The sequence below is a fragment of the Lagopus leucura genome, unplaced genomic scaffold (genome assembly GCF_019238085.1).
Source record: "Lagopus leucura isolate 7727_CA_CO unplaced genomic scaffold, USGS_WTPT01 Super-Scaffold_100018, whole genome shotgun sequence".
In the NCBI taxonomy this organism is placed as follows: Eukaryota; Metazoa; Chordata; class Aves; order Galliformes; family Phasianidae; genus Lagopus; species Lagopus leucura.
Genome location: NW_024962272.1, coordinates 7300313 through 7324779, shown reverse-complemented (window position 1 = coordinate 7324779; position 24467 = coordinate 7300313). Strand labels below are relative to the sequence as shown.

The 24467-nt window shown below is 38.1% G+C and overlaps 1 protein-coding gene across 2 annotated transcripts in view; it reads right to left on the bottom strand.

Annotated features, from left to right (window-relative positions):
- The window catches only part of MAMDC2 (MAM domain containing 2), a 64622-nt gene that overhangs the window by 8523 nt on the left and 31632 nt on the right, over positions 1-24467 (bottom strand). For both annotated transcript variants that reach the window (XM_042877410.1, XM_042877411.1), the window contains exons 3-9: positions 19381-19643; positions 18472-18556; positions 17370-17507; positions 15469-15725; positions 13303-13396; positions 10606-10752; positions 9430-9695 (exon numbers count right to left, since the gene is read on the bottom strand). In XM_042877410.1, the coding sequence (XP_042733344.1) occupies positions 9430-9695; positions 10606-10752; positions 13303-13396; positions 15469-15725; positions 17370-17507; positions 18472-18556; positions 19381-19643 (1250 nt within the window). The remainder of the gene's footprint in view (positions 1-9429; positions 9696-10605; positions 10753-13302; positions 13397-15468; positions 15726-17369; positions 17508-18471; positions 18557-19380; positions 19644-24467) is intronic.

Below are 24467 nucleotides of genomic sequence, written 5' to 3'. Positions count from 1 at the left end.
AAGAGTGGTATCCAAGTTGTTTTATTTGACTACACATTAATTCTGCCATGGAAAATACAAGTCACTCACAGGATGGCAATGTAAAATGCAGAGAAACCACTAGAACTGTAAGATTCCCAGCTGCCTTTCTCCCAGGGGTAACATAGAGCTGTTCAAATTACACAAGACACAATAAGGTTTATTTTGTGAAAATACTGCTAACAGTTTTCTTTGCCTAAATACTGCAAACCATCTGTCTGACCACTGAGGTTATGACCATAATTTGGGTGGAGCTTTTCAGACCAATTCCTTTGTGATGAGGTCTGTGTTAGTGGCTGGCGACAGATGAATGTCCCTTCCAATATTTTAATACTCTGCAGCAACTGTAAACATCTCAGCTACCTTACCTGAGGTTGAATGATGATTGACAGTTTCATGCTGATGGAAAAAGACCGTACTTTATGCACTACCTGATATATCCTCTATTAGCAGGGTTGGTTAACACCTTCAACATAGTCATTAATACAGGATTTTTATAGACTGCTTTGTTTAGCCATGTTTATTTACCTACCTATTATAAAACAGCCTCTGATTTTTACATCCAATGCTACCAATCCCAGTAATGAGGATAATCTATTCTGCAAACTGTTGGAAGTATGGACTTGTGTTCTGCCCCAGCACAACGTGCACAGCTGCTCTGTGTAGTGGCCTAGTAGTGGTCCCATGTGCTTCTCTGTAGATCTGCTCTCCTTGCCTTAAGGTTTAATATGGCCAAGATCATTACCTAATTTGTAACGTCACTCTCAAGAAACAGGCATAGTTTGTTAAAAAAACATGGTAGCATCTTGTGGAATAAGGAATACAATAAATACTTATGTCAAGTGGACATCATTCACCAGACTGTTAATAAATGCATTCTGGTGAACACTGTATTAAACTAAAGACATATTATTGTCCTAAACCCAAGGATCTTCAGAAAACCACACATGAAAGGGTGAGATCAGTCCTCATTTGTAATCAGTCCTCATTTCCACACTGTGGAATCATGTTCTAAGTGATGTTTTCCTATTGACATCATTGGGAGCAGGATCAAGTTCTTTATTCTTAAATTGCAATAATTTGTTCCATACAAGGTATGTAATTACCCGTTGGATCCTGCAGAAAGAGCTCCATTTCTAAAGCATCACAACAATAACTTGCTCTGTTAAAGGCCTTTGAATGCATACCCTTTGTACAAGGCATCATTTTGCTTCAGTGACATGTGTGAACTTGCTTGGTTTTGTCATCCACAGCATTAGCATTACCACACTGCCACCAGAAGACTTTATAATTGCACAGGGGTAGCAAGGATGAATGAGTGGGCATGCAGCACTTCCAATATCAGCAACAGCGTTACATACTAACATTGTTCTTTGTGCACTTGGCTGATTTTGTTATGTTCTCAGTTTAGTTTTAAGCAATGACGTAGAAAATATTTTTCTTCGCAGATCAGATCTGTTTAGTCTTCTTTTGTCCTAAATGTCTTTTTTTTTTTTTTAACTTTTTTTTTTTTTTTTTTTTTTTCTTAAATGTATGTTTTGGTGCATGTGAACTTTACGCCCCAAAATTCCATGAATTCAGATTTCACTCAGCCACTAACTTTCATCCCAAGTCATATTTCTGAATCTGACAGCACTAGCATCTTATGGTCCTTCACATCTGCTCAATTTCTATTAGAATACTTCCTAGGTCAGTTATTCAAAAAATAATCTTTTACAAAGCTATCTCATATCTTGGAGAAGAGAATAAAGGATCTTTGTGCTCCGCACATGCTTCTTTTCGTAAAAAATGACAACTGAACAATATACTAACTGTTTCAAAATGTAACAAATCTTTCTGGACTTGCATGCTATCTTGGAGGCTAAATTAAAAACATTATCAAATGCAGGCAGTTGTTGCCTGTGTTACTGGGAAAATAAAATACGTTTTTCTCTCATGCCTTTTTCTTGTTCCAGAAAGAAGACATAGCCAGGCTATTAGTTTCCTTCCAAATCCTTGCCTTGATTTCTGGAGGTTTATTTTGCAATGCTAAATCAACATTCCCGGCACCCTGGCACGCCTGGCACAATCAAAAGTATCAATGATCAATTCTTACAATTTATCCTAGCCTATATGAATAAGGAGTAACACAAAATGAGAACAACTGGTAGAATTAACAAGTTTTCACTTCCTTTATGCCATGTTGTTAGGTTGTGCCTCAGACACAAAGTTAGGTGGAAATGATTTCCAGTCCTTACCTCTCTGCATCTCTACAAGTTGATGTGAGCTGAATGTATGCATATGAAATGAACCTTCTTTTGGAAGAGAAGAAGGAATAGGGCATGCAAAAAAAAGTACAAAAGGGAAAATTGGGGAATTTATAAAAAGAAGGTTGGAAGGAGCCAAGAAAAAGACACAAAGATAAATGATGCTCCCAGATCCCTTCTTTTTTATCCCAAGATAGCATAGCTGTTGCTCAATCAGAAAACCAGATCAGCTGAAATATACATATTTAAAAAAAGATAAGCTGGGACAACTACCAAATCCAGTGTCTGAAAATCAACCCGAGCCTGTGCAGAAAATTAATTTACCCAATTTTATCCTGCTGAACATTCCCATGTTTAAACTACATACTGTTTATCTGTATACATACGAAACTCATTCTGTCATTTGGACACTTATTTAGATTCACTCAAAATCCAGGACATAAGCAATTATAATGATGTTCTTGTTGACTGAGTCTGTTTTTGAGAGGAGCAACTGTTGCAGCTTCCTTGAAGTAACACAAAACTCTGCATTATGAAATCCAAAAACGATGGGAGCATCCAAAACAAAAGTATGACATGACACAGGAAGCAGTCAAGATGCTTTCACAAAACAGTGAGTTTTACTATCTCTTCAGTCATTTATAATACTGCACAGCTATATAAGCTGCAACCAATCCTGGCAGATGGAATCAGTGCATCATGGTGATTGCCCCACGACTGATTCATACAAATGTTATCAATGTAGCCCAAATTATTTTTTACTAGTTTGATTAAACTAGATTTTAAATGGCTTGTTTCTATTTGGCTTAAACAGAAACAGATCTGTTATCAGTAGCGGAAATATGCTACTAAACCAAAGTTAGATTATCTGCGACCTCCTGCGTCATTTTAAATGAACTGAGTTTAAATGGCACTTACCACGCTAGTTCAGTTTCTTGCTGTGAAAATAGTATTTATCATTTCTCCAGTGGGAAAAATAATGTATTGTGAAAATATCTACTTACATAATAGAATAATATTGGTAATAAGCTTGACATTTGAACCAGTGTTTTTTAAAACCCTTCCTGTTCAAAGGAAATGGTTTGCAGGAATAAACCAGTCAAAGAGCCACATATATCTGACAGAATAGGCTTAGGCCACACAGTGTTAATGCTACATCTATTTCATGTCTTGTAGAGACTAGACTAACCCTAACCCTGCAAACAGTGTATGTGAGACACTGATATCCTCCACCATCCCCCAGACTCATCCTAGATCTCCAGTAATCTCTTATTATGGCTCTATTTTCTTTTCAACCAACTTGGTTCTTCGGCTCTTTTTTTTCCCAGAGAGAAAGAAAGGTTCACACCTTTAGACTTAAGTATGTTACTGACGGTGTGGCATGGTAATATTATGGTACTAGTTACCCAGAACAAAAACTGAGCAAAAAAAGGGAAATGTAGGTTAACTATTGCAGAGAGCAAATGATGTTAAAATCTATTCCAATGGATCTCCTTGTTTAGCTTCTGTGAAATACTTTCTAATACTTTCTAAACTGAGTAAGTTTTAGATTGTTTTTCCCATGTATCATTTCCATTACTATTTATCAAACACTTCAGACAGTGGGGTACACATTTTGCAAGCACTTTACAGACCTTAATATCAGCTTAAAAGGGCCTTTCTACTGACTGCTCCTCAGTAAGTATCTTGTTTTAGGCATGAGAGAATGTATGACAGGCAGGGCAAAACACAAAATGCAGCCAACTCCAATCTCTTGAAACTGTCCATTTTAATATGGAAGTATGCATCAAGAGTTGTATTACAACAGCACTTGAAAAAAACCACCTTTATTTGGCACAAGTGACAGATTTTCAGAGGAGGAAGTGAACACCAAGGTATCAGCCTTCTTCTATCTTATATGTAAGCAGAAAACTGTGTCCTTCATACTGGTGAGCTAGCCATAGCAATTAGGAGTATATCGCACTAGTCATTTACCCATGACTTTGATGGACAATTAGAAGACACATATTTATTAGCAGGAAAGAGAAATCTAAGAATTAATTAATTCCATCAATACAGATTAAAAATACTACTCATTTCATGAGCATTTCCACACGCAAAAAGAGAGAAAAGGTGCAAAGACCCTCTTAGCACAGCGCAGGAAGGCAGAGTGGAGTGATACCGGATATTTAGGAAAAACAGCACAAGAAGCAAATCAACCATAAGGATATTTGTACATTCCTATAATATGTTCTAAAGCATTTGCTGAATTGGAGGTCATACTTGTACTGGTCTCTGCAAAGTCTCTTTTCCATGAATTTGCCCAATTCCTTTTAAAATGTGTTCTTAGCCTTCAAAGCGTTCTGTGGTGAAGGATTTCAATGCCTAATGATTCCCTAAAAGACCTTCCTTTCACTTGTTTTAAAACAAATAACTATTGAAGTGCAAAACTCATTCATATGATTCACATTCTCATAACTGCAACTAAAATTGGTTATGGATGACAGGTGAAAATGAACAGGTGAACTCAAGGAAAGAGAAGAAGAAAAGCAGACTGAAAGAATAAAAGCCCAAGAAATGCTGCCACATCTAGCTTTGGGCAAATAGAGAAGACTATTATGATGCCAACTATCTTCTCAAGGATTCATTATTCATTTTTTAACTCTTTGAAACTCTACAGCAGTGTGTCAAAACTATAAAAACTTGCATGAATGAATAAGCAACATGAGATGTTCACTTTATAAAGCCAGAGCACCAGAAAGGTTAATCAAATCTAGTGGAAATGACCAGAACTAATGTGAGTAGATCAACCTGCAGTCAAAATTTCATTTTACTACAGACTTCTAGACTTTCTTCGTAGTTGCTTAAGAGGGAGATCTTTTTATGGCTGCATATGAACATGTACAAGATTAAAATGCTAATTCATACTCCATGGTGCATGCAAATATCTCCATGCTGTGCATGGCTCATGTGAGTTTGTCTTTCTGTTAGCAATGACCTTTCCCTGCCATGTATTAACCTGGAAAATCAGTTTCAGTTCATTTAATCAGATCAAAAGATTCTACAGATTTCAGAGTCAGATTGTTATGCTGTCTTAATGATATTAATATGGCAAGGTATGGCAAGTTTCATTTATTTTAACAACTGTTAGGAAGATCTTCTGTCTGACATTTATTTTCTGGGTATTATAGAGTACAAAAAACACTTTTTATGCAAAGGATCACGGGTGTGTAAACCCAAAACACAGAGCATCTCAGATACAAACAAATCGGGATTTTAAATGTCTTGCCTTCCCACCAGTTTAATATAACATATGTATTTGCAGTATGTTTGTATATACGTATGCACATATATAATGTATGTACAAACATTTATTACTTGCTCAGTTGGATCATACCCACATAACTTTTTCAACGCGGTATTTTGAAAGCGTAATACAAGTCTGTTGGCCAGCATCAAGCTTCCTGCTCACAGAATTCAAGCCAACAATCTGCGCCAGACTGCAGTTAGCTAATTCCAAAAGAACTTGCAAAAAAACATTACATAAACCAGAAGATGAAAATCTGAGCTGTTTTACTGGCCTGATGAAAAAAAAAAAAAAAAAAAAAAAAAAAGCAAAAAAGCCCACACATAATTAAAGCATATCAGATTGATTTCAAAGTTTTGCTTTCAAAGCCTTCCCTTCATATTGGGAAGAAAGATGAAGGGCATACATATTCAAGTATTTTCTGGCTTTACAAGCATCAGGACTCTTTGGCCAATGCAACATAACTGCTACCTCGCTAGCCATTAAGGAGCAGCCAGGAGACTGTTCCCTGTATCCACGGTCCCTGAGCCAATCTACAAGTTGCACCCAGTAACCAAGCACTTGACCAGCTAAACTACTGTGCATGCCTACACCTTCTTAAGCCTAGACTTGATGCACCTCAAAAAACAATGTGCTAGCCCCATCAACCACTACATCTCCCAGAGAAAAGGTGGTAGCTCCATCTTATGCTTAATCTCACTTCACCCCACTGAAAGATTTTCCCTTGTTATTAACAATCCCAAGATGCAATGATTTCAGCTCAGATTTTCCATTCTGGGTGCTTGCTTCAGGCTTGTTTTGGAAGATTCAATCCAAAACACTTCCATCATTTCCAAGAATAAGGCTAGGAAAAAAGGCATTATTTTGCCCCTATTTCAAAAATCCTTTGGCTTGGGCACTTCTGGACACTGGAGAAGGAGAACGAAAAGCGTAAGAGTTTAGTCTTTGTGCCAGAATTCTGTTTTCTTTCAATTCGTTACTTTAGATTAAAAAAAAAACAAAACACTATAATTTATAAGAATTTGCATAGGCAAGGCAAAGAGATGGGACATGGTCAGGATTTGAGGCTAAGACATGGAACAGGCTGAGGAGCCAGACAAGATGGAAAATGTGAGTGGGGGTTGCTACCCCCCAGACAGGACTGAAAACACAAAGATTTATCTGTAATACACCAAAGGACATGAGTGAAGGTTGGAGGAAACAGGACAAGTGACATTCACTGAGCAGATATGAGTCTCATGTGTGACATTTCACTCTCCAGAGCCAGAAGTCAGGCAAAATGTGCTCTGATGCACCTCTGACACAGGCCTACAATGAGGATGGCAAGTGACTATCCCCTGTCAGTTATTTCTTTAGGTCCTCATTATACACACATCAGGTTCGTTTTCTGGGCTGTGTGGACATGCTGCTGACTCACATCCAGTTTGCCATCCACCAGTACCCCCAAGCTCTTTTTGTCAGGGCTGTGCTCTTATCCTTTTGCTCCCCATCTTGTACTGTACTGTGTACTTGTACTGTACACAACCAACTTTGCAAGACCTTGCATGAGGCTTTGTGAATCTCATGAGGTTCACAGAGGCCCAATCCTTGATCCTGCCTAGGTCTGTCTGAATGGCATCCTATCCCTCAGGCATGTCGACCGTACAATGACAGCTTGGTGTCATCAGTCATCTGATGAGGATGCACTCGATTTCACTGTCAATGTCACTGATGAAAATATTAAAATGCATTAGCCCCAGTACTGATCCCTAGAGACACTACTTGTCACTGATCTCCATCCAAACTGAGCCACTACTCTCTGGGTACAATTATGCAGCCTGTTCCTTGTCCATCAAACAAACCACCCACCAAATCCATATCTTCATATCTTTCCAATTTGGAGAAAAGGATATTACGGGTGACTGTGTCAAAGGCTTTACTGAAATCCAAATGGATTACATCAGTGGCTTTTCCCTTGTTTACTGATGCAGTTACGCCATCATAAACAGCCACAAAGTTGGTCACGCAGCACTTGCCCTTGGTGAAGCCATGTTGATCGTCCCGTATCTCCGCCCCGTATCGTATGCTTAGCACAGCTTCCGGGACAATCTGTTCAGTGATCTTCCCCAGTAAGATAACAGCCTTCACACTAAGCTAAGGTTTCATCCTCCAAAATACATAGTTACTTTACTATATTTACTAAGAGGTATCCAAATTACGAAATGCTGAAAACTAGAGTTTTCTAAAGCTCTAAAGCTCTAAGTCTCACCTTTTGCAATATCTAAAGAATGAAACTTTAACAGAAACATTTTGCAGCTTGTTTCTGTAGTAAAGAAGGCTTTCTCCTCACAAGACCTGAAGAACCTGCTGCAGGTTTTTGAGAATTGCTGGAGGCCAAAGTACTCTGCTGCTGCAGAGTATGGTGTTTCTTCTCTTCTGCAAACCTTTGGTCTCAGAAGCAGAGCAGATATTCCTCTGACTTCATTCTTCTCTCCTCTACTGCTCTTCCCATCTATTACTGCCCACAGGCAGTCTAGTAGCTACAGACACAAAAGCTGCAATTCAAAGAAATTTTTAAAAGCTTTCCATCCCAGGCAAGCTTCTTCTCAAGTGTTTTAGATACTTTTATTTCTAGGAAAACATAAAAATAGTTCTTCATAAATCCACATTGGAAAAGATTTTCCCTGTAGATGTCATGTGCTACAAAAACCTGCCACCTCCAAGGCTATAAACCATGTGTTAACAGTCATGTTCAGCTGTCATCGCTACTCATACTCATTCATTGTGTTACACTGTTCAAGCTACTGGAACTTTTTAGAAGCAATTAAAAAAAAAAACAGAATCAGCAGATAGCAAAAACATGTTATACGCTTGCCTTTTTAACCATTATCTTCTCATGGTTTTACTTTTTGTTTTTAAGAAAAAAGAGGAGAGAAAGAAATACACTTTTCTGCAAATATTTTGGGATGACACTGTAAGAGACTTCTACTACTAAGTTTTTGGGCCAAAACAATACTCTGAAATTGTTTCTTTCTATAGAGATTGAAAGGGCATTAGAAATTCTGTTGTATGTGTAAAAATATAAAAAATTTTAAAAAACATGTATTTTTAATTTAACAGATAGCTAAAGGAAAGTACCCAACAATTATTATTAAATTGTAATAACCATTACAATTAAACTTTCAGTGTAAATTTCCTCTCTAACACACTGAAGCAACTTTGCTCTCAAACTTTCTTTGTACAGTGCATTTATTTTCAGACAGAACTTTCATTTTTTTCCAAAAAAAAGTTACACTAAATAATTTTCTCGTGTCAAAAATTATAGTGGGGGAAATGCTTAAGATATTTAAGACATGCGGGTTGGACTTGATGATCTCTGGAGGTCCCTTCCAACCCCTACAATTCTGTGATTCTGTGATACTGATAATTCAGAAATACTTGTGTTTCAAGAGTTACTAGCAAAAACTTTCATTTTTATGTGTCATAGCATTATCCCATCTTGAAAAAAAAAACTGGATTTCTTTGTAATCTCAGGTAGTGATCCATCTGGTTCTCCTCAGAAGACTCAAATATAATGAAAAACCATTACAGGAATCAGAATAACTGCAGAAATAGCTGCATCCAGTCAGCTGTTATCCCAGTACCTCAGTGAATACCATGACTGCCCTTCAGGACATAAAGTGCACTGCTCTGCTCCTGCTACAGAGCCCCTTCACTGGGGCTAATGGAAGCGAGTCTACAAAGAAGAACACTCCTCCACCACACTGCCTAGGGAAATTTATTTCATGTTGCAGGGATACCTCACTCATGTTTACTCCTTGGATAAAAAAGTTCTCTGAAAGGAAAAGGCAAGGAAAACCTCCATCTACAACACTGCAGTTATGAAGAGCTGGCTCTTACCTTGCAAGGCATCGGTTTTTTGAAGGAGATTTCAGCTTGAGTCCAAACACCCCTTGGGGAATCCAAGACAGACCAGATTTTCTCTTGAACCACATGATTCTCCTCAAAAATATAAACAGCGAGGGTGCCACTCATTTTGAAAAAGCCATACAAAGCGTAATAAAAACGCAGACAAAACTGCAAGTTTCCTGGCAGGGTTGGGCCATACAGACGTCCAATGTACCCAGGCTGTGATGTAAACTTTGTGTTTGCCAGCAAGTAATAACCTGCAAGACAGTGCAACTAATGAGTATTTCTAATAAACGATTAGCATAGCTTGTTTGCTGTTAAAGCCGTTTCAGTTATTGCAACAGACTTTAGTGGTAGAAAGTTTCTACTGGCAGGAAAAAGACAGTGAAAGGAAATAAGATTTTTTTTTTCTAAAAACAAACTTGCTATTTCAAACTACACTGGTACATGAGTAAGTTACTAGAAATAAGCACTCTTCAAATCCACATGGAAATGTTCTCTTGCTGGAAAGCCAGCTATTTCAAAGATTCTGCTCTGAGACCAAAGAATAAAGGATGGGACACAGTGCATGTTATGAAACAGGTGAGGCTTTATCCTACAGATAATAACCACAAACACTCTATATACAGAGATGTAAGAAGAGCACTACATCAAGTGCAGAAGACATTTTCAGAACTTACTGGCAGGCTTTTCACTATGCGGCTTTACAGCATAGAGTTTCACATTGAAGACCCTTGAAGACTCCAACTGTCCTTTGCCTGGAAGAGCTAAGAGCCCAGCTCTCCTCTACATTAAAATCAGTGCGTTACGTTACTATCATATTTGCCTGCACGTTTTTGTGGACTCATAGTGTCTATGTCATTTAGTGACTATGACTAGAAAGTCAGTGGATTTTTGTGGACTGAGATCAGAGCAGCTCAGTGATGTTACTCTGATTTATGGCCCACGTGATTTTTTGACCAGTGACATTGCCACTCTGCAAGCAGGGTCAGGCACAGCCAGAGTCCCCGATAGAGTGCAGTGGCAAGCAATTACAGCAAGGCAAATTAACAAGTGTGCCAATGATGTTGCCAATGATGTGAAAATTTAAACAACGCATTAACATTAACAAACAACATTAACAAACAACATTAGCAAACATCCAGTTTGACTCTTGTTCAGATTTACCAAACCCAGTAGTGTGATCTCCCGCTCTATACACGTTGCGCTTCACTTTCACTCTGCTCCATCCTGGGACATCCTTGTGATCCTGGTAAAAATTACACAGATCTTCCTCAAAATTGCAGCCTGCATCAGCAGGATTGAAGATAATTCCTAAAAAACAAATGCATATGTTCTCTCAAGAAGAGCACAGTACAAGTACTCAAAGCAGAAGTATGCCCTAGTATACCATTTCATCTTTCTCTGCATTACAGAAGACAAGAATACATAAAGTTGTTACATGCATATGATGAAAAATCACACTGACCTCAAGGTATCTATTTTCTATCACAAGTGCATGCTATTTACTTATATTTTTGCTGGAGGAAGTAAATAAAAACCTCCCTGACACTCCCTATAAAATATAAATACATTACAGACATAAAAAGAAGAGTTCTCCTTCAGACATAATGCACAAAGACATTCAAACATCTGTTTTCATCCCGCTCCCTTATTCAAAAGATATTTGGACAGAATGATTGTGAGTGTGTGCATACATGTGCATAGCTGTCAGATTTTCATTTTGGTTCCCGAGGGGATAACTTTCCAAAACAAACATTTAGAATTTTCTTGAACAGCGGCTCTCTAAAATCCATTTTGTAGTAATGCATAATGTGCATGTATATACATGCTTTGAGTATGTAAGTCAAATAGGTTTTGGGTTGCGTGGCCTCATGGCCATTGACCTCTGTCATTTTAGCTCTACAGCAAAGAATGCTGCACTGTTTATTAAAAAGCCCTGAGGATAGCTTTGTGTAGATCTGCAGCCAAATGGTACTTTTAAGTAAAAATTCTCTACCTCTTTAATGCCCCTTCAGCTGACTGCTGCAGCTGATGAGTGAAGGAGGGGACAAAGCCAAAGTGACCATGCAACTTTCGGCTAGCTCAGCAGTCTGGACCCTGTGAGCACCACTTTATAGCCGCATGCACGACCCCTCTGCACGGAGGCTAAGCAGGATTCCTAGGCAGTGGCAAGGACACAGATGATCAGCTTCAGGACAAGCAAAATTTTGAGATGCCTCCAGTTCTTCATTCTCAGATAAGCCAGAACTATGTGCTAACTATGTATTTTTCTCTGCATTATTTACAGAGAAATAAGTAGCAGCGATGCCTCTGCATTCATCACCTGAGAAAGTGCACAGTGGGAGTCACTACCTGGCTCATGAAACACAAGCACTTACCTTTAGATTCAACTTTTATTGAGCATGTATACTGCTCTAGTATCTTTCCCTCCCTTGGACTACCATCAAGACCTGCACTGACCAAACTTTGGAAAGTTTTTTAAAAAAAAAAAAAAAAAAAAAAAAAGCTGTAATAAGCACCCCTGTGATTTAGTACAAGGAGAATGAAGATTTTTTGCTTTTTAACATCTCCACTTACAGTAATTTGAAACTGGAAGTAAATTTGAAGGATTACCCAGCACCTAAATGTATTTCAGCAAACAACTAATTTCTCATTAATTTCTGAAGCAGGAAAAACAGAAAACACCCCACAAACTAAGAACAAATACAAATCAGAGCTGGTAAGCAAAGCTCTTAGCTGAGCCATCATTTTCGTAAGTTAGAGTGGATCTACACTTGGACTATTACACCACAACAAAATCAGGGTTCAGCAGAAAATACTATGTAACATTCCATGGCTCACTGCACATTAGCTGTCTTTAAAATGGAAAACACAGATGAGCACACAGATCCAATCCATGGCATACTGCAACCCTAAGTCAGGATTTTTGTTGCAAAACAAAAGTAGAAGATGCATAGAGTAGACAATGGAACAGCTAGACTTACTATGCCAAGAGTGGAGGATTTATAATATATATTATAATATATAATAATATATAACTCCATATGTCATAATATGCCTCCTATTGATATTTACACAGTGCAGGTAAAGCTTGAACAGACTCCAAGTGATAAAAAAGCACGAAAGTCTCTTTTCCCCCAATCACTCCAAAACACTAGCCAAAAATTCATGCCTGTGACCAAAAAGAATGGATGGGCTCAGGGGAAAACCACTAACTTATTTCTGACAATTGCTTAGCAGTAGCAGTGAAAAACAAGAACAGAGTGAATTAAGAGGCTGCACTCACAAATGACAAAGTCCTTGGTCCCATATACCCAAATTGCAGAGGTCGTGAGGACTTAGCTGACTTCTGCTGCTGTGAAAATCTAATAAAATCCTGACAGATGTTCCACTCTTTGTGGGGAATAATACCTTTTGGAACAGTATAGACAGGAAGACGTAGCTCCTGCTTTGGCTTTGGAGAACACCTCAGGGCATGTGGATGGAGGAAGATATTCCCTGCATCAGAGAAAGTGAAAATCCAAGGACTTTTGCCTCCTTATACTGAAACATCTGGGGAAAACTCAGGACATCCCCCAGCATTCAGTCCAACACACCAGTTGCAGAACCCAGAGGTATTGTTACCTCGGGAGGGGAAGCAGCAAGGATTGGTTTCCAGATAGTTCATCAAGAGAATAACATTCTCTTTATCTCTGTTACAGATGCTGTCTTGTCAGTAGGGAAAGAGAAGCCCAACGGGCACTGGCCACATAAGTAAGCAGCATCTGCACAACACTACCAAATACTGGAAGTACTGACACAAGCAGTTCAAGGAAGCAAAGCAAGGAAGAAAAGATGTCAGACAGCAAGAAGAACTCTTACCTGTCTGATTGCTGCAGTAAACTGGAGAGAAAGAAATGTCATCGAGGGCAACATAACCTCCCTTGGCACTATTGAAAGCAACTTCAAATACTACCTGAAAATAATAATCATTTGTTACATCTATACAATAATGATTTTGGTACACATTCTCATTTTGCAGAATTCTGACGGACTCTCCCACGCAGGCTCTGCAGCACTTCAGGCAGTACTGCAGGTTTGGGGACAAACTGAATTACATCACTTATTTATAGTATAAATTCAAATCTTTGCCCATCCAAAGTCAAGGGAAAATCAAAGGATAACAGAACTCTTCTGCTGCCTGATGAAACATCAATTATAAACATACACTAATGAAATGATACCATAGCAAGCCAGTATTCATCCTTTATTGACTGACAAAGATGAAGAGCTAAAACCAAACCGCATGGATTACTTTGCACCAATTGTTGTTACTGCGTTCACTCGTCTCTAAACATCCTCAGACACTAAAGTTTTCCTTTTAAAAAATCAGTTAAGAACTAGAAAAGCTATCACTTGTTTTGCTTACCACAAAATCAAAGACTGCGGATATTCTCCATTCTCAAGGGACATCATTTCCTCAAGTAAGTGGAGGACAGTCCATAACTATTGAGGAAGTGTGTTAAAATTTATCTTAAGTATCAAAGCACCAACTTACAGGAAAACTCTGAGAAAAGCCTGAATCACAAGACAGCCCCAGGGACAAAACAAGGATATAAGGACAAATGCTTCCAGAGTGAGATAGCACTGTCTGTGATGTTTTGCCCACAGATGGAACCAAACTAGGAGAGCTGTGTAAGAAACCAGAAAGATTTCCTCTAGCCAGAAGAAAAAAAACAAAACTTTCCTTGTGAAATAACTGGGAAAAAAAAATAAATCTAAAAAATTATCTTTAAAGTAATGACTATGCTGGATTACATAAAAATTTCTGAAGCAGAATAGAGGCCCATTTTGCCCAGTATTTGTTTTCAGCAGAAGTCACCCACAGAAAGAACTCTAGATGCTGACAAGCTTTTGGTTATTCCCTTACACTGCACTTCTAATGGATTGTTTTTCCCTTAAATTTCTCTAATCAGCTTTTGAACTGATCAAAATAATGGTACCTCTAGTATGCTGGGGAATTGAGTTCTACGGTTTAGTTGCAATATGAATGAAGATGTCCTCTCTTTTGTTTTAAAACTGTTATCTTGTAATTAAGAATCTGGAACATCATTGCAAATTATGAGAAAAAGTGAACAGTCAAGCTTCTCTGTATCATTTATGGCTTTTGTAAACTTCTCCCACATTCTACTTCAGTCATAGTTTTTTACTTCACCACTTCACTTTTTTGATCCTTTAAAACATTTCTGCCAATTAGTTTTATACATTTGTTCTTATCCTCAGATATAGTAATTGAAACAACGCCCAGTCTGTTAGTAAATGTTGTATCTCCTGTTCTACTATTCTCTGTTAGAGTGTGTTTTTTTAAATCAGATCACACCTCCTTTGCCATACTATCTGAACTACAACAGTTTCAATATGGCTACTGACATTACTGAGAATGAAGGTATGTAACAACTAACAAAAATAAATTTTATCCCCAGTAATTTCTGAAAATCTGTAGGCTTACACTGAATTAATGAACAGCTTCAGTAGAGTTAAAGCAAGTAGAATTACAGCTGATTTACTTGTAATCTTAGTGTAATCATCTATGTGTATTGTTACTATCTATTCATAAAAATCTATGGATACATATAAAAAGTGTATTATATATTTTACATATGTAAGTACATATAATGTGCATATATAATACACTGTTTATTCCAATCTTTGAAGGTACTTATTTTCTAGTAAACACTAGGAGACACCATTTTATTTTTTTCTGATACCTTTTGCATTAATTCAAGTTTCCAAAGACAGCTAGCTTTCACATCTAAAGGCTACTGCACTATTAGGACCCAAGTTTGGACGCTGTCTCATGAAAACTAAGACTGAATTGCAGAACTGTCTAAGTCAGAGAAAACATCTAGAATGTTTTTGTTAAGTTTTGTTCTGTGGCACAAGGCATGCATAATGTTACAATTCTCAGTATCCTCAAAAATAGACCATCAACAGACGGAAATATGGGACTAATATACAGAACTAATTGTACAGGAATGACTGTTTTACCTCCATAGGGTATGGTGCACTGAAGTCAACTTCAGCTAATGCCCAGTCTCCAGTTGAGGCACTGTCTGTTTTCCAGATCTCTTCATAAAAGCCACTCATATCTCTCAAGTAAAGAGTAAAAACAATGCTGCTCTCCTGCTTAAGTTGGTAATAAAAGGATAAGCAGCCAGACATCGGAGCTGTAGTCTTGGGTGAGATTAGCTGAGCCACCTCCTGAAAATGTTTGACGTAAATGGAGTCTACATACATGTAGTGACCTAGAAGTATAAAAGGAACTTAGCATAAGGATACATTTGAAAGGACACCAATTAAAGGAAGTATATAGAGGTGGGTGAGTCTAGATATATATCTGTATTGCTAGGACAGCAATGGTTAGTTCAGAGAAATACGAGTAATTCAAAGGTTTTTCTCCTTGTTTCTTCCTCTGTACAACCCAAAGTTGTTTGAGTAAATAGTAAGCCTCCCAAATGTTTGCTATAGTATTTAGTCTTATCCAGTGTAACACCTATAAATATATAAATAAATGAACAAGGCTCACTTGTTCGACTCAGCAGATCATTTAATGTAACGAATTCTCAAACAAATTGTAATTCTGCACATTTCACCATCTTTATAAAGCTACTTGGCCTATCTAAGATTGGCTTCTGAATGCTTTATGTTCTTTGCAAAATCCTTTAAAAATACTGTTAAGACAGATTCATTAACAGAGAGATTGTTATATATATAAATATACACTCGTGAGTAAAATCCCTTGCCCAAAACAGCCAATATGGTGCGCAAACAGATTCTTGGCATACAAAATCTCAGACTGTGATTTTGGGAAATCTATCTTGATTTAAGCAGGACACATGCATGTTCACAAAAATGCCATACATCTACAGATTTTCCTTTCTACACTCCTAGGAACACAGCATCAAACAATAGCGGTTGATAAATTTAAAAACAGTTTTTCACAGGCAGAAAATTTAAGGAAAACAAAGAGCTAAACTGACAGGATATTTCAGTATAGACATAGCAAACTATGCTATTAGGTTTCTGCATTTTTGTTATCTACACCACGACAGCCTATTAATTATTTAATTCTGTTCCCAGTCCTGGAGATTTCAGTTCTCATTCCATTCAAGTGAATGCAGGAGAAAGGGCTGGCTTGGTGATGAGTTTCCTGGAGCCTGCCACGGTCAGGGGACTGGTAACTCTTCTGGTAACTCTTCTTGCCTGAGATGCTTCATTTTCTTCTGCAGTGTTACCACATCTCACATCTTAATCAAAATTTCCCTGACAAATGGTTGATGTATCCTCATACCACACTTCTTGCAAAAAGAAGTGAACATGAATTTTAGATTATTGAGATCTCATTCAACAGTCAGCAGTGAGAGTTTGTGTGAAAAAGAAATAGGGTGGCTACAGGAAAATAAATCTCTCCCGGCTGCCAGCTTCGGTAGTTTCATACAGTACTTTTTAATATGCAGAAGGTCCATGTGTACCATGGTTGAAGTTCTGGCGAGTCCAACTTCTGTGAAAATTTTACTAGCATTTAAGCGGAGTTATGCAGGGCTGGACTGATACTCTGTACTCAACTCATACAATTGTGAAATAAAACATAAAGGCACAGCGGCATGAGTTAAGGAAAAAGTATCAGCCCCACTTCCTTGCACTAAAAAAAACCAATGTTGTTCAAGGTACAAAGTATTCTGTAGCAAGCTTGATTCCCATGTCTGCTGCAATACTTCATACAGCACTACATCAAAGATTAAGACATCCCCTCTTTTGTCAATCATTCTTCCCGCATTCAGTTCCAAGAAAAAGAAAGAAAGAACATACATAGTAATTTGCAGTATATGAGAAACACAGGGGTTAGAGAACCAACTTTTCATCCGTGCTTGTTATATGTTGTTGCTTACCCAATTCATTGTTGAGTGTGTGGTCTTTGGGGAGGATAGACTGGGAATTGCGAATGTTTCCTCCTCCAACAAACCAATTCACATTGGGGTTCCAGCGGTTCACAAAGCCACAAAGATGATTTTCTTCAAAGTCACATTCTGCAATTGCAAACACCAGCTCAGTGCACACATTTTCTTCACAGAAGCTCGAATACATGCTATTGCTAAGCACTGGCTGTTTTATATACAGCAGTGCAGAGAACATCTACATTTACAAAAACAGACACACCACTTAACAGTTTACAGTAAGCAGAAGCAAACAGTGGCAATTCTTCATCACTGCTGCAAAATGCACATTTCCATCTTGTTCAGTCCAATCTCTCCGTTCACTGTTTGGCAATACCCAGCTGCTGCAATTTACAACAAAATAAAATAGATTTAAAATAATCCACTTTCTAGTACTTCCTGAAGAGTCAGAGTAGAACTCCCATTTGTGAAGCAAGGATGGCTGGAAGGAGAGCAGAAATAGTATTTCTCAGCACTGAGAAGATTGCTTTATTTCCTTTGCAGATCCAAAGAATTCTTAGCAGTTCAGTTGACCTCCACCAGAGCTCCCCAGAAACTGAAAGGTCTTTTGGCCTCTAAGCCACTGAAATTTTTGATCACGGCAGAATTTGGCAAATGTCACGAGGAAACAGCCATCAGTGTAAATATCACCACATCTTTTACTCTACAGTCTGCAGCATTCCTTTGTAAGGAAACATGGGGTGGCAGACAATGAAAATAATATCACAGCTGTTATGTCTAATGTTTGCAGAAGTCTAGTTTTGAAAAAATATAACGTTTGCTCCTGCTAAAACAACAAACTGCTTAAGAACAGAATGAATCATATGTGAAATGTTTATACTGCTAGAGAAATGAGTAAATATAAAAATATACTAGCACGCACAGTCTTAACTTAAAAACAATGAAATACCTATACTGAATATGACAGTTCACATTTCAACAAGATAAAACCTATTGTTTTTTTCCTAAATTGAAACCTTTAATTCATGTTTTAGAACAGTCAGCAAGCCATTTTTTTCTATTCAGAGAAAACAGGAACTGAGCGGACAGTACTTACCAATACAATATCCAGGAGTTATTTTAATTTCAAAAACTGCTATACTGGCAGATTTATCTTGTCCCATTTCAGCTTCCAGTACAATCTGCACAATACAAACCAGATTGTAGATTTTAGAGCATCAGAATGCCCATTTTCACCCTGGACATTTTAACCAGATAAACGGGTTAAATAATCTGTGTAGCGAATTCATCACCCTTTCAGTCACCAGGTATTTTTGCTGAAAGCTTGTACAAATGCATCAAAGTTAATACCCTTCTATGAAGAAAAAAAAGTACACCGAAAGACAATGAGACAAGGCCAAAACAGCATGCACTTCATTCAGATAAAGGAATGCAAAGAAATTCCTCAGCTTTGGGTATACAGGGAGTTGGTGTGACAGACAGAGTTAATAGGATTTGGATAGAAATACTCTCCTCTACACTTCTGACCTTTACTTCTTCCAGAATGGCACAGGACAGGAAAAAGAGAGCACAGTGGCAGACCTGGGAGGTCACATATGTGCCACGAGACAACAGCAGCTGTGTTGACCTGTCACAAGAAATGAGGCATCCATGCTGCTTTCACTCAGTCAGCTGGGTTTTCCAGTGAGCCCCACAGTGCCTTTGCTTGGAAGAGTATTCAATGCCTGACTCAAAACAACATTAGTCACTGATTTTATGGATAGAAGAGATAAATGACAGCCCACATCAAGTTTTAGCTCAGATGTTTTACAACAAGCACTCAGCATCCCAGCAGGATGGAGTGCACTTCTCTTCTGTCAAGGAAGAGTATACTGAAGACCACACGCTCCATGGAACAAGAATAGGAAGAATGAGACCAAGAGTGGAAATGTTTGAAAAGCAATCCATCCACCACAATGTGTACACAATAAAGCCTGTGGTGGTTATCTTCCAAAATTGTGCTTACCTTGTACTTCTTTGTGCTGTTTGTTAAATCTAAACTGGCTATGAGCCAACTATCTGAAGGCTCCTTGGCTGACCACAGTAAACTATCAAAGCTCTCTCCTTCTTTCCTCATGTACAGGTTGAGCCTGGCAGGATCCAATGAAGTCACAGCGGTTGCTATCTGATAAATCAGTCTGATGCAGCTCCACTCTTCAGAATACAGGTCAGGACTGACAAGCACGGCCTTCTCACCCTCATAAGATGTGTCCACAGAAATGTAGTGTCCTAGAAATAAAAACAGACACACATCAGAATTCTTCACTAAGTACTGCCTTCCAAAACTGGTAGCTGTAGACAAATAATTTGAATAAAAAGGTAATTTACACAAGAACATGTTGCAGGAATGTTTAATTAGATTTACAGATCAAAATTTTCTTACTTTGTTTTTCTATTTTATATTTAAAAGCAATAAAGAAAGAAGTACTGCTGCTAAAACTTTGTAAAGAATTCCTGATTTCGAAGAAGAAAATTAGGAAGACTCTAGAAGTACTAAGAGGTACAAATACACTTGTTAAAAAACAGTGGTAAGTGTAGTGCTACATTTAAAACTATCAGTTTTGATTAAAAAAAAAAAAAGAAGAAGAAGAAAAAAAAACAGAGGAAGTGATGAAAAGTTAAGAAAGCATGAGAAAAACAAAAAATACCAAGGAAACAACATGTAAAATAAGGAGACAACAATAAATCACAATGGAACAAATGCCTAGCATTAAGAAACTTCACTAACACATCAAAATCAAGGTCAGGAGTGCATAACAGCATACAGGAATCACAGAAAGCTGGAAATCAATGCCAGTAACAAGTGAAACAGAGAGAGAAAGAGAATTTCAAGGGGCAAACAAACAATAAACAAGTAAGACATCCGTGGCTGAAACATGATCCTCTTAATCCGGTGGCCATGTGTATCAGACAAATCAGAACAGTTCTCAATAGCCAGACTGCATGCAAGAGTTGCAAGAGCTCTTGAGGATTATGTCATGTCAGTCCTTCATATAGCCGAATGTCACACCTACCTTCTTTCCTTCAAATGGAAAGTATTTCTTCATCGACCTCATTTTATTCAGCCAAAGAGCCCATTCTCAGTCTCCACATGACTACGCAATTGTTTAGCATGGACAGACCAAGAATCTGAGTGCTACTGTTTGCCTCTGTGGCACACCCTCTTTTCCCAAATCTGGTCTGAACCCTACAACTCAACCAAACCACACCAAGGCTGCTTCTTAGAAGTTCTCCTATCGCCCTCTCATATTCACAGATATACTTTCCATTGTGAAAAAGGCATACAAATGGACAGTCACCACCTCACAAGGCAAACTGCAGGCACAGATCTGGTTTACACAGGTCCCGGAGTGCCCTTGGGAAGATGCCACAAGCAGACAGCAGCTCTGACAACAGCTGCTTTCATGGGCAGAGCATGTTACAACATCCCAGTTCACACACTCCCTCTCTCCCCTACGAATACTGCACAGAAAATTATCTAACCCATTTATACTGTACACTTTCTACTTGCTTACAGGGTAGAATCAGCCCTAACCAGCTTAAGGGATGTGTGGACATAGAAAAGCTGTATTTTGTTTCAGTTTTCAGGGAATTGATTTTGTTTTTTCCCTCTGACTGTAATTTGTCCTTCTGTGCCAGTTTAAGTCTCCTGGAGGAACAGACAAAATCACTAGTAAAGTGTAACTTGCTACTACAGCAGCATAGCAAAGAAAAATAAATGAAGAAATATGCACTTCATCTGCTACTACCTACAACGCGAGTACCGAAAACATCCACCTGCACACAGCTACTCGGTCACTTGGCACTAGAGCACATGCACAGCATTCACTGCTAGTGCGATCGAGTCCAGGGAATGCACATCTTTGCACGAGCATTGAGGACAGAGGAACATTAACAGCATCTTTCAGAAGTCAGATCTTTCTCAAATAATATTTGTTTTTGATTTATTTAAGTGGTGATATCCAGTTCAGAAACAGAAACTTTGTTTTCAAGCTAGCCCGAATTTGGATCACTTTGCTTACAAAGAAACCTACAATTCAGAATCCATGTCTGGAAATTTCAGTTTAGATTTCAACCCTATTTTTGTCAAGACTTCATGAGAAACCCCACAGGAAAACAGAACATTCTTATAACATTCTCCTTTTTTCAGAAATAAATTAGCACTGACAAAGGAACACCCATTCACACGAAGACCTCAAATTACTAGCTGTGAGGTTCAAATAGCTGCCTGGCTTTAAGACTTAATTATAAGTAGACTAAAGTTCTTGTACAGAAGTAGTCATTTAAAAAATAAAGAAAACCTCCTAGAGTTTCCAGATGGGTTTGGTCTGAATCCCTGCTGATATGAAAGCAAAGATCATGAACTCTCTTTTTAATTGAGATCTCTTAGTTCTTTTCTTTTTAAAGATTAATTTGACCTAACCACTAATGTCTCCAAAAAAGAAGTGCTCTCACCCTAATTTACTAATCATTTTAGCCTTCTCTGGAAAGTTAAGCGCATGATTGGCTCCACTGAAATGAGTGGAGTCACTGATAGAGAGTTTTATGTGTATATTCAAATGCTTTGCTAATCAGGATCAGGGAGACAGGCACTTTGCAGAATCAAGCACAGAAAATGCTAATGTTAAACTTCTTCCAAATGAATGCCAGCATTGACCAAATGGCCTTTATAAATTGTATTTCAGTACTAGCAATGACATGTGCTATTGCTGCAGAAAGGAAGGTCTCACAATGCAGACCTCAAGGACTGACACAGAGCAATTGTGAGAGCAAATCAATGCAAAGAGAAGGCTCCTTGGAGTAAAAAAGCAGACAAATTTCCACACTTGTTTGTGGGAGTAACAGAAGAACATTTAGAAGTACATGAATGCACACTGCTGTACCCAGAAAATTCTCCTGAAAAATGCAACATGCAGCTTAATTTTGCAGCACACTATACCAGGATGCTTTATTTCTCAAAATCCCCCTCCTTCCAACCGCCACAGCACTTACTGGAAGTCACTCTGGAGGTTTCAGAAGAGGGCTACTCTTCAAAATCACAGCAATTACACAAAATGCTGGTAAAAGCCTGATGATGCAGAAATACAAATGTACAACTTCTTGCAATTTCTAGCTATTACTTAATTAAGGGATAGGTGCAGCCCTAACCAGCATAACTGTGTTAATAAAGGAAAGCTACACATTCTTTCCCTTTTTCAGGGAATAGCATGATTTTTTTGCTGTTATGGTGAAGACACTACAAAGCTTCCTTATAGGTGGCAGCAAGGAAAGCTAACTACCTGTAACTGCTGTATGTCTCTTATCATGCTGGTTCACTGCACAAGCTGGCAAGTAACACACTTTTCAACCCAGGTTTCTGAAATAACTTTTCACCTACTGTGTAGCCTCACTGCTTTCTGCCTGACAGTTGAATTAAACTCTGAACAGGAACCAGCATATGCTCCTTCCTGCTCTGCCAAGGAAAATCTTGAGCCTTGAGGAACTTTGGACCCAACGCTGCAAACCAATCCAACCTTAATGCAAATATGCATCATGGCAGAAACACTCCTCAGTGCACATCTCTGATCTTGCTTTTCTAATAAGCAGTTCCTTACAGAGCCATTCACTCATGCTTAACCTCCTCGTTAGTATTATTTACATACTAAATATGAATCTATAATCAGTCAGCAGTGATTGCGACAATGGGGGGCTGGGGTGGGACCAGTAATGTTACCTTTCCTCCTTTTTCCCCAGTTCTGTTAGGGAATGGCAGCAATTGATCTCCCTGTAAATAACACAAACAAGGCACAATGCCAGACACTGGCTAATAAGCAAAACCACATTCCATTAAGAAACTGAAAGAAAGAAAATCAAAACAAACAATTGGGATAACTAAAATTACTAGCTAGCTTTTTACATCTGATGTATTTAGCCTGTAACCATTTGGAAACATGACCACAGACATATTACATCCTTCAAGGGGCTTATATCTGTCACAGCTGTTTGCTCAGCAGTGCAGCTTTACAAGAAAAATATATATAAATAGCTAGTTCCAAAAGAAACATTATCAAGGAAATATGAAGCAGAAAAAGAGGTTGGGAATTTACATTAGTCACTCATTTATTTATAGGCAAAATTTGCAAGAAATGCCAGTTATGATTGGATTTCTATATGGAAACAGAAAAGAACATTACCAGGCATTCTTAAGATTTAAAAATAAATAAATAAATAAATAAATACTTATACTTCCTCAATATTTGGGTTTTGGTATAATTTTTCTTAATACTCTATTGCCTTTAAAAAATAAAAAATTAAAAATTAAAAACTAAAAAAAAAGAACAAGAAACGGAAGCAAAACAATTCATTCTTGCATCACCCGTTGGTTAAAGTTGGTTGAAAACATTAATGATAAAAATACTAATGATACCAATGTTCATTTTGAAAACTAAGTTTGTTGTTGCAGGCAGATTATGCTTAGATGAGGGTTCAAGGTTTGAGTTAGGGTAACACAAATTTTGGCTGAACAGGTTAAGGCTTGGGGAAACTGGAAAACAAAGCTTCACATTCAACACTCTGCTTTTGCTACAATTTCTTTCCAGCAAAAAGGAAACTTTTCAACTGATGTAGCACTTTTTGTTGGTTCACTGTCAGCCATCTGGAAAGACAGAGGAGCATGTGGATTATTGATAAATTTGCTTTAACAAGGAAAAGCTGAGATTTTTCTAGAGAGAATTCTTCTTTCTAAGAAGAGTTACAACGCTTTTTGGGGGGGGAAGAAGAAGAGTGGAATTTCCAAATTCTTTTAGGTAGTGTCCTGGGAAAGCAAAAAAAAAATAATTGCATGAGCAAGCAATAGGAAGAAAATTCTTTCCTCTACAATTCAGTGAAGAAAGTCAAATAAATCTCCAAACCATTTCAGTATACAAAAGCCTCAGTCAGGGTGTCACTGTACATCGAGCCCCAGAAAGCACAGCCTGTCGTGAGAGCAAAACCTCTTACCCAGAGGTAAGACCTCAGCAGCAGTACATCCCTGGCAGTAGCAGAAAGCAGTGCCTCACATCACTGTCAGCCAAC